At 37.6% G+C, this 13,631-nt stretch overlaps 1 protein-coding gene across 1 annotated transcript in view; it reads right to left on the bottom strand.

Moving 5' to 3' along the window:
• The window catches only part of arid5b (AT-rich interaction domain 5B), an 83,155-nt gene that overhangs the window by 42,980 nt on the left and 26,544 nt on the right, over window positions 1-13,631 (bottom strand). Inside the window, exon 4 of the mRNA XM_030155506.1 lies at window positions 1,879-2,109. Within this exon, the coding sequence (XP_030011366.1) occupies window positions 1,879-2,109 (231 nt within the window). The remainder of the gene's footprint in view (window positions 1-1,878; window positions 2,110-13,631) is intronic.

Consider the following 13,631-nt stretch of genomic DNA (forward strand, 5'->3'; position numbering starts at 1 on the left):
AATTAATTTGGGAAGTGCAAAAATTACACTGAAGATATTAACAGTCAAGTCTCATTTTGGTTCAGGTTCCACATACAGACCAATATGATGGTAAGTAAAATAATAACAAATAATATATAAATAATTAACAAATTTTCTTCTTGGTTTAATGTGAAAAAAATAGCAATGAATTATGAAAATATTTACATTTACAAACTATCCTTTCACAATAAAATGAACAAATATCAAAATTAAGTGCATTTTTAACAATATTCTGCCTGTCACTACATACTTTGTACAGTTATAGATCCACTGTGATCTGTAAATTGTATTAATAATAAACGGAGACATAATATTGTAAGAACTGTTCTTATTTTAGCTATAAAATTTTAACAATATTATGCCTTTTACCAAACGTTTGTGTAATATTGTGTGCAATGCATGTGCATAAATGAGAAGTTGAGGCATAATATTGTTAAAATTGCACTTATTTTCCTTATTTTTCAGGTTATTCACATGTTTTTTGAGAAAGGATAGTTTGAAAATGTAAATATTTTCCGAATTTAATGTTTTTAACTGCACTAAAAGAAAAAGAAAAGTTTGTAGCTGCCATTATTTATAGGCTATTATGCTATTATTTTACTGGTCTGACCCTCTTGAGGTCAAATTGGGCTGAATGTGGCCCCCGTTACTTTAATTTCATGCATTTGATGGGAATTATCCATTATATTTAATTTGACATCATCATCATAATCAGTTCAAATCTAAAATAACGCATATAAAAGACAATCCCTTTATACGTCCATCAGTATGTATTACATGCAACGAACATAACAAGATAAGAAACGGCATAAAAGATGTAACCGAGACTGTAGAGGAAAGGCGTTAGAATGCTTCAAGTTCTGCTGCTGACACTGAAAACCGATTTGCACGCTGGAGCGAATAGAATGTTCATTATGTTCAGCGTAGTTTTTATTTTATTTGAGGTGAGAAGGGTTTCAGAGTACTCGCACTCCATTAATATGACATGAGGTTCAGGTAGCTTTTGCAGAGAAACAGCTGGCAGGAATGTCCTTCAAAGACCTACTTGTTACTTTTACTCTTGAAACATATTCCACAGCCTGTACTTTTGCACTCGAGTTGAATCAGTACTTTTACTTCCACGTATTTCTCCAGCTCTACGACTTCAATTTGTGCAAGTTTAGTAATGGTGTACTGATATCATGTATTTGTCTTTTTTTTATTTTTTTGTCAGCATACACCAGTAAAACACCAAAACCCACAAAGCATTAATACTAACAACAGCCTGCGCGATGAAAACCTCATATACTTTATTACTTTGTCCGACTCTAGACTTCCCCTGTTGTATAAAAACTACTTAAAACACATAAATGAGCCTCGCACTCTGTGACACATTGCCTCATTGTGTTAAACTCTGGCGCTGTAGTTTATTTTAAGTCGATCCTCACATACACCTTCCTGCTGTAAATAGTCAGTCGCTCACTTAATATGCGTCTGCTCTGGGTGTTATAAAATCCTTTTGTGTTTTGTGCTGAGTGTATTGTGTTTGGTTTGGGCGCCTCTGAATGAGATTTTTTTCCATTAACCCATGATCGCTTTGATGAAGAGGATGATAATAACAGAGAACATTAACAAAACAGGAAAATTATGGTTTTTAAAAATGAAAAGTAAAGTACATTTTTGGGGATTTTACACTGTGGGACTATGTTGGAAAGTGCAAACACTGTCCATTTTCTGCAAAAAAGCGGGTCAGGATCACCAGAATGACATGATCGAAGCTCTGAGGTGAATTGTATGGCGGAGTTTTACCTGTATTACACTTTTGAGGAATTTGGTACTTAATATTTTTTGGGATAACACGGGTCGAACCACACTCACCAAACTCGTCGCAGATGCTCTCATTTTTCAGGAGGGTGGGGTTATCAAAGGTGTCCCGGCAGTACAGGATCATCGTGGCCCCGCCCAGCGCCGCGATGCCGCCCAACGCCAGCACCGTGTGGTCTATTAGCAGGGACGAAGGCTGCTCGCTCAGCCGTGCCAAAACTGAGCGGTAGCGACAATACTGGGGGTAACTGAGAACCAAAACTTTGCGCCCGTCCTCCTCCTGGCCTGTGAAAACAAGAGAACAATATAAGAGTTAGCTATTTAGTTAGTTATATTTACAGCTGAAAGCACAGCAGAAAGATAAAACTGAAATCTTTGGGAACTAAAGAAAGAAATGGTCTGTTTTTTGGAGTGAATCTGTAAGATTTATGGACAATGCAGACACTTTATTTTGTGAGAAACATTCAGTCTCCCATTTCTCCCCAGTTTTTATTACTTATATTACATTCTCTCTGATAAATCACTCTTTGGCTCCAACAATAAACAATCACATCTACTGCCAAGGTTTGATAAATACAACCCTTATGCTACATTACGTCTCAAAATGCAAGGAAATATGTCAGATCTCACGCTTTAATTTGTATAACTTGAAAAATTATGACTTTTTTCAATGAGTCGATTTCTACTAAATTTATGCATCTTTGTTGTTTTTTAATGTTTGCTTCATTATTGGTTTGACAAAAACAAACTTTTCTCACCCTTGTAATCAGATGTGTTTTGAGCTCTTGGACAACCTTTCAGGAAATGCATCACTTGAAGGAAACCAGATGCTGTTTCACCATGAGTTTATAGGGTTTTTTTTTTTTACGTCAGTTACCCACCCTTTCCTTGTCTGCTAATAAAACTTTTCACCAAACTGAGAGATGGCTCTTTCATGTCTCCTAAACAAATAAGTAATGTTGTGGGGTTGCATGTTTGAAATACATGACATTCATCACTGTAATGATGACAAGAGGAATGTCAAAAACAACTGCGGATGCTCACTTTTCCAAATAACAGTGTGAGTAGTGGCATATGTGTAAGTGCAAGTTCAAGGAGAAAAAACCCTCAGGACAATTTAGACAAGATGAGTGTGAAGAGTTGTTGCTGTTGGCAGTTGGTAGACGTGTTAGTTTCGTTCTGACTGCTGATCTTCTTTAAATTGTCAAAATGTACAGATCTATTCACACCTGCTGAACAAATCGGATGAAAGAAAAGTAAAAGTGCAGCTTAAGGTGAACGATTCAGGGTTTAATACATGATCTGTATTTAAAGGCACGGCTCAGATTTCTCATAAAGTGGTAACAAAACCCCTGGTAAAACTTGCACAGTACCTTCGAATTGGGCGTGTTGCCTTTACGTGGGCGTGTAATGAATATTCCTATGACGGCGTGTAAGTTGACTAATGCATTACCACCTGTGACACACTGGCAAACAAATTCGTTATTTGAAATAAAACATACATGGCCAGGAAGTACAGACTGAACTGAAAGATAAACCGCCATAAACGCACGAGATAAGATCGTACAGTTAATATTAACCTGATGTATTTATTTGAGGATATACTGTCAACTCACTGCAGCACAGCCAGTACAACAAAGAGTATAACACAACATAATGAGATCAATAAAAGAGACAATCTACAAATACAATGTGGAACAGACTTGTGAAAATGATTACAATGAGAACCGAAACTATATAATATATACAGGGTGGGGAAGCAAAATTGACAATATTTTGAGGTAGGGATTGAAAGACAGTGTATGACCAATTAGTTTATTGAAAGTCATGAGAATTTATTTGTCACAAGAAAATGTACATAATAGAAAATGTTTTTATTCTATGTGTCCTCCTTCTTTCTCAATAACTGCCTTCACACACTTCCTGAAACTTGCGCAAGTGTTCCTCAAATATTCGGGTGACAACTTCTCCCATTCTTCTTTAATAGTATCTTCCAGACTTTCTCGTAATAGTTTTGCTCATAGTCATTCTCTTCTTTCCATTATAAACAGTCTTTATGGACACTCCAACTATTTTTGAAATCTCCTTTGGTGTGACGAGTGCATTCAGCAAATCACACACACTTTGACGTTTGCTTTCCTGATTGCTCATATGGGCAAAAGTTTCTGAAAAGGTATGGATAATAGTGTTAGGTATGATTATGACAGCAATATATGTTTGGTTTCAAAACAATTGACGTAGTGCCTGCTGAGGAAAAAAACAACTAAATGTTCATTGTAAATTTTGCTTCCCCACCCTGTATATGAGGCCAAAGGTCACTCAAAGCATTATCGATAATAAAATAAGCTCTTAATAAGTCTTTATTGGATTTCCTACCAAACGGAATCCTTGCAAGTGAGTTATTTACTCTATGGAAGTTTTATTAAGCATAACCTCTCTGTTTTTTGTTTCTATAACAACCTGCTCTTTAGAAACATTAAGTGGATGAATGTTTTCTGAATAATGAAACACTTGTGATTAAGGTGACAGGTCGCTAATTATGATTAAAATTACATTTTCTCTGATCATGCTAGATGTCTCCTGCCACCCACACAGCAGATATATAATAATCTGAGACTAATTCATGCTTAATTATGATATATTTTCAAGGAAGAGGGTGAAAAAAGGCACCTTAACAGATCGTTAGACAACACGAACAGCAAGAACCGATTAAAAAAGGTGTTGGAGAAATGTTTCCTTGTTTGTAAGACGACACTGGATCCTGTTTTATTAACTGTTAGAGGAACCTGTGTTGTCACAGCTGCTCTGTGTCATCTGAGCTTCCAGTAATGTTTAAAGCCCATTAAAAGGCCTAAATGTCACCGCTATTATCAGTAAAAGACATTTTTTCATTTAGTATTATTACTGACATTATGTACTATTGCTTAATGTGGACATGTCATAATACATGATTAGATATTTGATGATAAAAGGTGACTTCATATGAGCATATTATGATAAAATACAGTCAAGCGCTCCCATGGGTGTCGCCAGATCTGATCACAGCATGTCTATAATCCTGTGCTCCAGTGATATATTATTATCTTTAACAATGAGAGGAAAATTAACTACTAATGATAATCCTTAGTAATATCTAATGGCACATGTTGGAGACTGACTTGCTGTTCTGTAATATGTGGCTACTGTGCTAATATTTTTCTTGCTTACGACGCCAACTACATGGTTCAACAGTTGATGAAGCAGAGCCAGGCATTTTCAAACACGGTTTTTATATGAATAATTCACTGTCCTGTCTGCTTTTACAGAGCCTTTGGACATGACATTCATGGGAATTTCTGCTGCTGTGTTACTATTTCAAGGATGGCTAAATAGCGAGTGTTTCACCTTGTCGTCTGCAGACTAAACAGTTTAACAAGTTTATTTTTCTGAAAGCATTTATTTCTTTTGGTGTCATTTTATCAAGCGGGGAGGCTGATAACATCACTGAAATGAGCAGCAGAAACAGGGCGGGAAGGACGGCATTCGCAGCATATTTAAAGCGGCTGCATTCCCGACAATCAGCAAAATTAGTTTCACTGTACTCAATATGACGACTACCTCGAAAGGAAACAGACGAAAACATTCAACCTTCACACACACACACACACACACACACACACACACACACACACATACATAGAGAAAGTATATCCAGTAGATGCACACCACTAAAACATACCCTACATACATATCACGTTATTCATCACCAACTCCGGCCGTTGTCGTTTGCAATTACAGCTCAGAGTGAGGCTTTGTTTCCAAATGTCAGGGATTTTATTGTAAGCGGTCACCGTCAGACCTGCTCTTTCTCCCGAGGACCCTCACAGCATTTCACTTGATTAGATTCAATTTGGAAACAGAGCCGTGGGGCATTAATAACTGTACAAAGACACTGAAAAGTATGCGTGTCCGTGTGAGGGTGTGGTACGTGTTGGAGCGTGTAATGTCGAGTTGTACGTACACTTTAAAAATTCCTTTTGTTCTTGCAGCCCAACCTTTCCAAATAAAGAATGTCCTTATCTTTACGTAAGCTTTCTAATTGGCTGGGGCTGGGGCTGAATCACTGGAGAGCTGGAAGACACTGTGAGAACATTATGCAATTTGTTTCTCTCTCAGGATCTTTTTCCTTTTCTATTTTTCTCTCTGTGTCTGTCTTCCCTGGCCTCCCTCTGCTCTTTTCGTCCTCTCTGCTTGTGGCGGTATAGCGTGTTGATCAAACAGCTGTGGTGTAGCAGATTATTTTCAGGACACACTGTAAAGCCCCTGACCTCATAAACTACAATGGTGTCAGGGTTAGAACTGCAACACGGGACAGATGACATTACAACCGCTCAGTCAGTACCAGCACTCAATAAAACGCAATACGGCGCAATCTGCACTAAGAGAATATATTGGCAGGTTATGTGCTGCATTTATTAGTGAACAAATAGATCTTAATTTGTGTTGTGCTTGTGCAGCTTGCATTCCAAACAGTGATGAAGTACGTCTAATACTGGTGATGTTTGTAGTGTTGCTCTTTACCGTGACTATATTATTTCACAGTTATTTTGCATTTTAAATACAAGTTACTGTGATAATGATGAAGTGGTTAAAATAAGCTCCACCTACATAAAAAAATACATTAAAATCAAGCCTGGGTGAGAATATGGTGATGATATTTAGGATGATATCATTTCATTACACAATAAATATTATTGTGAAATACCTTTTTCTATTTTGTAGGGTTTATGTTGTTTATATTCTCAGTTACAACTAGGGATGGGAATCGTTAAGAATTTAACGATTCTGATTCCATTATCAATATTGCTTATCGATCCGATTCCTTATCAATTCTCTTATCAATTCTCATCGGGTGAGGGAATAAAAGAGTAAAAACGGGTGTGTTTACATTAACTGTCTTTTATATTTCCATCTCTGCACAGAAATATAACATATACAGTATGTACAAATAATAATAACAGATGACGCCGGGCCTGGGTCGGGGGGGTCGTACAGAGAAAGTGAAACTAAAGACGCTTTACTAATTCCTCTATTGCCGCATTTCTACTACATGGAACCGGTTCAACTCGGCTCGGCGTGTCTCCCGTTGTTGTGCACCTCATTTCCTTTCCCTTCTTACCTTCGGAAACTTGTATTTGAGGAGTTACGACGTTTGTTGCCCACAGCGGAACCGGAACCGGCCCGGTGTTCACTCTGCCGCTACATTCACAAGCGCCGCTAAGTAGAGTATCAAATACGTGACATTCCTGTAAATGATTCACATGCTGTGGACAAATGTTTGAGGATATTGGAGGGATTCCACCCTTTTGCAGACATGGAAGCTTTGCAAGTGTTCCAAGTAAGTGGACCTGGCGTCGTCTTTTTGGACAGTTTCTGCCTCAACGCCATGTTGGCTACGTTCTGACCAAAACAATGCAGCATACGTGTGACGTCATTGCGCATGCGCAACGAAGGCGGAATTGATAAGCAGAATCGTTAAACAGGCAGGCAAACGATTCCAAGGAATCGAGCTACTGGGAACCGGTTCTCAAAAGAACTGGTTTCTCGATTCCATCCCTAGTTACAACACTGGCAGTTTCCCAGGTATTGTCATTATTGCACTTATTTTGTTCTTTATTTACATTTCGACATCGAATCAAAATAAAGAAAATGAGCAAATTCTTAGTCAAGAAATTGGAGACTACAGGTTTGTATATTGTATCTTGTGTCTTTTACATTGTTTGCATCATCTTATTGTGTCTTTTACAACATCCATTTCATGCTATGTCTTGTACTAAGTTTTAGCCCAGCACTGTTTTCATGTCCATACGTTTGTGATATCGACTATTGGTCAAGAGTTTGGGTCATATTGTCCGCTTACAAGATGTCACATCTTAATATTTACTATATTGACACAAGTACTGGGAAACAGTGAATTTAGGTGTTTCGTTGCTAATAGGGTTGGGCTACAAACCAATAATGAATAGTTCTCAATTATATTACCATAAACATAAATGCAATAATTGTTTTTATTTTGCATTTAGGATTAATTTATCATCTAAAACACAACATACTTCAGAGATGTTTTTGTACTCAGTTTTACTCAACTTTTAATAATTGGTTTAAATGTTTTACTTTCAAATACCTGACATATTTTACCATAAATAATAATTTTAAACAACAAATAACCACCTGATTTCTTCAACTCCCACTCACAAAGAAGAAAAATCTGCCCTTACACTTAAATACTGATTTAATGTTTGTCATGATAATTGTTAAGAATTAACATGAACATTTTTATCATGACAATACTTCAAATGAACAGTAATAAGGAGTCCTACAACTGCAGGTGTGATGTGGCCCAATATTTATACCCATATACTGTATCAGTATACATTTAGAACTATAACACTGACATTGTCTTCTCTCCATCTTCACTAAACACTTTCAGTTTTGCTATTTTGAACATCTTCATTGGCTGAAAACAATGTGGTTTCTCTAGTAACAGACAAAAACAGAATAAAATAAGAAAAAGACAGGTTAGGAGGCGGAAAAGGCCACGCTGCACAAGTGGCTTTTGAACTGTTACAAAAGTGCTGTCAAATAAAACTGTCTGAGCTCTAACATTATACACTACACACACAGTGAGTAGTTCAAGGGCCATAAATAGAAGTTGTTTGTGTGCTTTTAGATGAGCATAGTCAGACAGGAAGCAGAGGACTATTGGGGCCTGATTTACTAAGTTTGAAAATAACGAGCGCAAATTGGCTTGCTCATGCAAAAAACGTACATGCTATTAATTTGCGTGTCACGGGTGATCAACTAAGCTTACCTCCGCAAATGACAACAGGGGCAAAGTCTTGAAGACCGCCATATTTAAATGAGGATTTTGCGTGTGCTACTGGTTGTCGCCATGGAGACAGTACACTGAAAAAACTGCTCTGGGATATGCCAGCACTAACGGTAACAGTGCGCTGGAATGATCCAGACACAAGGACAAGTAACATTGTGAGGAGTTTTGTCATAGAAGGTATTGCACGACTCCTCCTTGTGACTGGCCCCAAATCATCCCCTAGTTCATCTAGAAGTTCTAAAATGGAATTGCTGGGTAGGCGATACATCTCAATTATTTTTTCTTCCGTCATTCCAAAAATGTTGACGCGAGCTGAAAAGATTCGATTTCTGTGTTGCCATTGGTTGTGCCTATGCCGCCTCCTCGCCACAACAACTGCTGTCAGTTTTGTGTGAACCTGTGCCAGTTAAAACCTGCCTTTCTGACATGCCAAATATAGACACAAAATCAGCCACCGCAATCAGTTTCAGGTTTTATAAATCACATTGCACACGCTAAAAAAATATTTGCATCTACTCCTCCCAATAATTTTGCGCGTTCTGGCAGAAACGCCCATATTGCATATTCATCAAGGCAAACATGCTAAATGGGTTGCGCGAGCTATTTTGCCCATTTGAGATGCAACCCTAAGTGCATCCTGTTAGTAGATGAGCTTCAAGGTGTTTTTGCGTGTCAAGTTTATACGCGTTTTTACAAACCTTTAGTAAATCAGGCCCTTAGACTTTACTTTATGCTCAAGGCCTGATATACATTACAATTAAATAAGTATTGCTTTAAAGATGCAAATTAAAGTCTGATATTAAAGAACATCTACTTTTCCTCAGAAGCCTGGAGGCAAAGCTTTATTCAGGCTGGTGACACTTTACAGATGGCTGGGAGTGGAGTTATTTAAGTACATTACAATAATGTAATTCCAACGTGGAATTGCATGAACGAGATTTTTTGTCTTAAAATGACAGGCTGTGGCTGAACTTAATAATATTCACAAGTTTAAGGAAGCCTTACTGAAACAGTAGTGCAATATGCAAATGCTGATGCAAACAGGAATAAAGTTTCAATACTTTTAAACAAAGTTTTTTACGTGACCACAATGCCCAAAGAGATACTGAACAGCTTGGACAGTGGGGTCATGATTCAACAGTAAAAAGTTTTAAACCATCCACCCCCTGATGTCAGCAAGACAATTATGTAAAATGGATGGTCTGCTAAAGCCATTTGTGGCCCTGAATGCTTTAAAATGAATTCAGTCACAACCACTTTTACACAGTCAAAACATTAGCAAAGTGTTTCCTTCTGTCTTTGTAGCTTCTTAATTCATAGACACATATTAATGTTTCAGGCAATGTTTTGACTTAATTTCCCATTAAAAATTTTACAGTGAATCAATATATAACTGCTGTGGCTTAGTGAGACTGTTATGAAACATGACTGAATTGACGATCCAGTTGGCATACTAATTAAAATGAACTCGACAACGACAGCTGTATCTGTTGGTTTTCTGGAGACAAAAGCATACAGACGTCTGCCACCCTGACTGCAGCAATGTTGCTCTTCCAGAAATGTTTTAATGAACATTTTTACAAGCTTGGACAAGGGAGCTAAGCAGTAGCAGCGAACAAAACGAGGAGCTGTAGAGCAGAGCTTTCACTGGTGTACTTATTGATTTGAAGATGTGAAATAAAATAGCTGCACCGCAGAAAAGTATTACACTTCTCTTCAAGTGCAGTGTAATTTTTTTTCAAGCTATTTTCTTCTCAGGACATTGTGAGGAGGTTTGTTTTTAATCAAAATACCACAAAAATAACAAATGTGCACGCAAGACATGGGAGGTTTCTTCACCATTTGGCCTCAACATTGTCCCAAGTATGAAAAAAACCTTAATGATGCAAAAATTAAAAAAGAAAACCCTATTATATTTTCACTTCCCAACATCTGGTTTGACTCCATTTTTTTCCTCTGGATTTTATTTTGCCCACAACATGAGTCACGAATGTGATTTTTATTTAAGTACTATAAACTAAAACGTTGGATTAGCCTTGACAATCTGCAAAAAAATTTACAGACAAAACTCCAACCAAAGACCTCCGTATGCTGCTTTTTATGCTGTGCTGACATGAAACATTACCTTGAACTCAATATCTAGGGAAAAAAAGAGATTTAAGTATAGGCAGAATGTATTGTAACAATATGCATTAGGCAGTATGTAAAATAACAATGTGGTGCTTTGAAAACACATCAAATACTCAGCTAGACTATTGAAGTCCACAGCAGACTGGTAAAGCCATTAGCTAGTCATATGATACACTGTGAGCAATAAAACTACAGATCTCACAGCAACATGGAGTAAAGTATGCGCACGGTTTGATTCATAATTATATTATAAATTTAACAGCACGCAATGGATCTGATATTTGCAGGGGAAATATACTGCAAAGACAGAGGAAAAACACTCAGAAGGATAAAAAAAAAAAAGGAGATGTAGCTGTACCTTATATGAGAGAAACAGGAGTGGAAATAAGTGTGATCGGAATGAGCTCTGTCACTGCTTTATACCAGAAAGAATTGGAGAATATTAGTGTAATTATATCACAGCAAAATGTTCAGTTCCTTCCATAACAAGCATGATAAATTACTAGTCACAATCAAAATCTCAGAAATGCCGCATGCGACATGAAACTCATTAGCTGCAGTTCAAGCAGCTGCTCGGCTGCGTGAATAGCTATTGCGGTGGTAGATGAAACATCAGAAAAGAAAAAAAAAAAAAAGGGTGATCTATAGCTGTATCTTCGAGATTGGAGGAGAGTTGTGACAAGCCTTTGATAGTTGGGAATAAAACTACTTGTAAAATGAGGGACCCTGACAGTTAAAAGCAGATCTATGGTTGCTAATTAAAAATCAAATGTGACTCAAGTAAACTGTGTCATTTACATTCAGCTAAAATATTAATAATATTCACGCTGCCCACAAGCTGTGACCAGATCTAGTGAGTGTGGCTCATTTTTCTGTCACAGACAAGCAGGAAAAAGCATGAAAATCATTACTCTCATGCTCTGTGTCACCCGCTGTACTCCTTAAATCACTCACTCGGCTCAAATTTGCTGTTGTCAACATTTCCACATTATCTGCTCGGCCAAGGAATTTACTGGATCCCACTGCTGCTTTTGTGGGGTTGGTGAGAAATGGCGAGGCATGTAAGCCAAGAGCCAATAATGTCACTTTCATATTTGATTTTTTTCTCTCCCTCTCTCTTTTTTTTTTTTTACTTGAGTGGTTATATCAAAACAAATCCAAAAGCTGTAAAAATAGGCGGAAAGTAATACAATGTTGGAAGGGGGGGGGTGAGAAGAGAGAGAGAAAGAAAAAAGAAAGAATAGAAGGAGAGGCAGAAAGGGTGCGTGTTTGGTATTCTCTCTCCATCCTTCCAGCTCTCGGCTCTAGTGCTCAGTATTGATCTCCGAGGTTGCCCTGTTTCCATTTAGCCTCTTCTCATAATATATAACACATCTCTGATCCATCCGCCTCCTCTCTCTCTCTTTCCCTCTCACTTCTCAATGAAGGGCCGTGACACTGAGAGGGGGATATATAAGCAGCAGCAGGCGTCCGATCTGGCTATTGGTTTCATGTTATTGAAACCTGACCAAATAAAGAGGCAACAGCATCTGTCAGTGACGCCAAATGGAAAGGATGCGTGGGGGGAGGCATCACATTTTCACTAGAAGCAAACTTGTGTTTTCTTGTGAAGAGAGAATTACATAAAACAATGATATAAATTTGCTCAATTTGTATGATTCATCGATTGCCCAATCTGTGAATCACTACGCTATCTGGGATAAAACAGAATGTGCTGGAACATTTCACTAATTACAAGCTAGTCTGTGCTGTAAACAAAATCACATTAATCACGCAGAGGATGCAACATCAATAAATCACTACACTGGAATAAAACAAAGCAAAGTGATCACACAGTGTGTCACTAAAGCTCAGCTTATTATGTTCAAAGGAAGTAAAACTGGAATCATTTGTAAAATGTATTAATGGAGCTGCATAAAATTAAACACACTGTGTTTGCAAATGACTCAGTGGCTGTCCACCAGCATCCGTCACAGTGATTCACCTTTCTCCTGCCTCATCATATCAGCTACAAGCTGTGCTCTCAAACACAAATAACACCACCATACGCATCCATGTGAAATGATATTCCAACCTAAAATCCATCTTTGGGTATTAAACCAAGTAAGAAAGCTCCTGTATAATTTTAAGAAACCCCACAAAGAATTATGACCAGAGTATGCTTTTCCCTGTAGCACTATGCGCTGTTTAACGTCACTTAGTTAAATTTTTCAGTTTTATAGCATGTAACATTAATGTTTTATTCACACTCTCACCACTTTCAGCTGCGGTGTCCAATTCAGCAGCAACACACAGCACTTTTCAATGAAAATAACATGTAAATTCCATGTAAACAACCTATGGGTGCATATTTATCGGAATTTAACGCCTACAGACTCAAATATTTAACTCTATGTATTTTAGAGGTTGTAAAAGCCACCAAGGACAATACGTGATTTAAATGAACTTTTATGTAAGTGCACTGCATTCATAAAACACTCATCTCATAATTCTAATTTACTATCTTTAGCTGATACGGATACTGTACACTGTACTATGCTGTCACATGACAATAAAGGCTATTCTATTCTATATTTGAAATAGGGCTGGGCAAATTAACGCGTTATTACCGCGTTAACGCATTCATTAAATAACACCGACGATTTTTTTAATCGCCCGTTAATGCCGTTCTGCTTTTCAAGCAAGTCTTAGTTCATTTATACATACGGACTCTTATTTTGAAACTCATGCTTTTATTTTGGCGCTCCACACGCACCAAGCGCCAGTGCCGGTGTAGCTGAGAGGAGAAAAGTGAGCGAACTTTCCG

Source organism: Sphaeramia orbicularis, chromosome 15 (genome assembly GCF_902148855.1).
Source record: "Sphaeramia orbicularis chromosome 15, fSphaOr1.1, whole genome shotgun sequence".
Classification (NCBI taxonomy): domain Eukaryota; kingdom Metazoa; phylum Chordata; class Actinopteri; order Kurtiformes; family Apogonidae; genus Sphaeramia; species Sphaeramia orbicularis.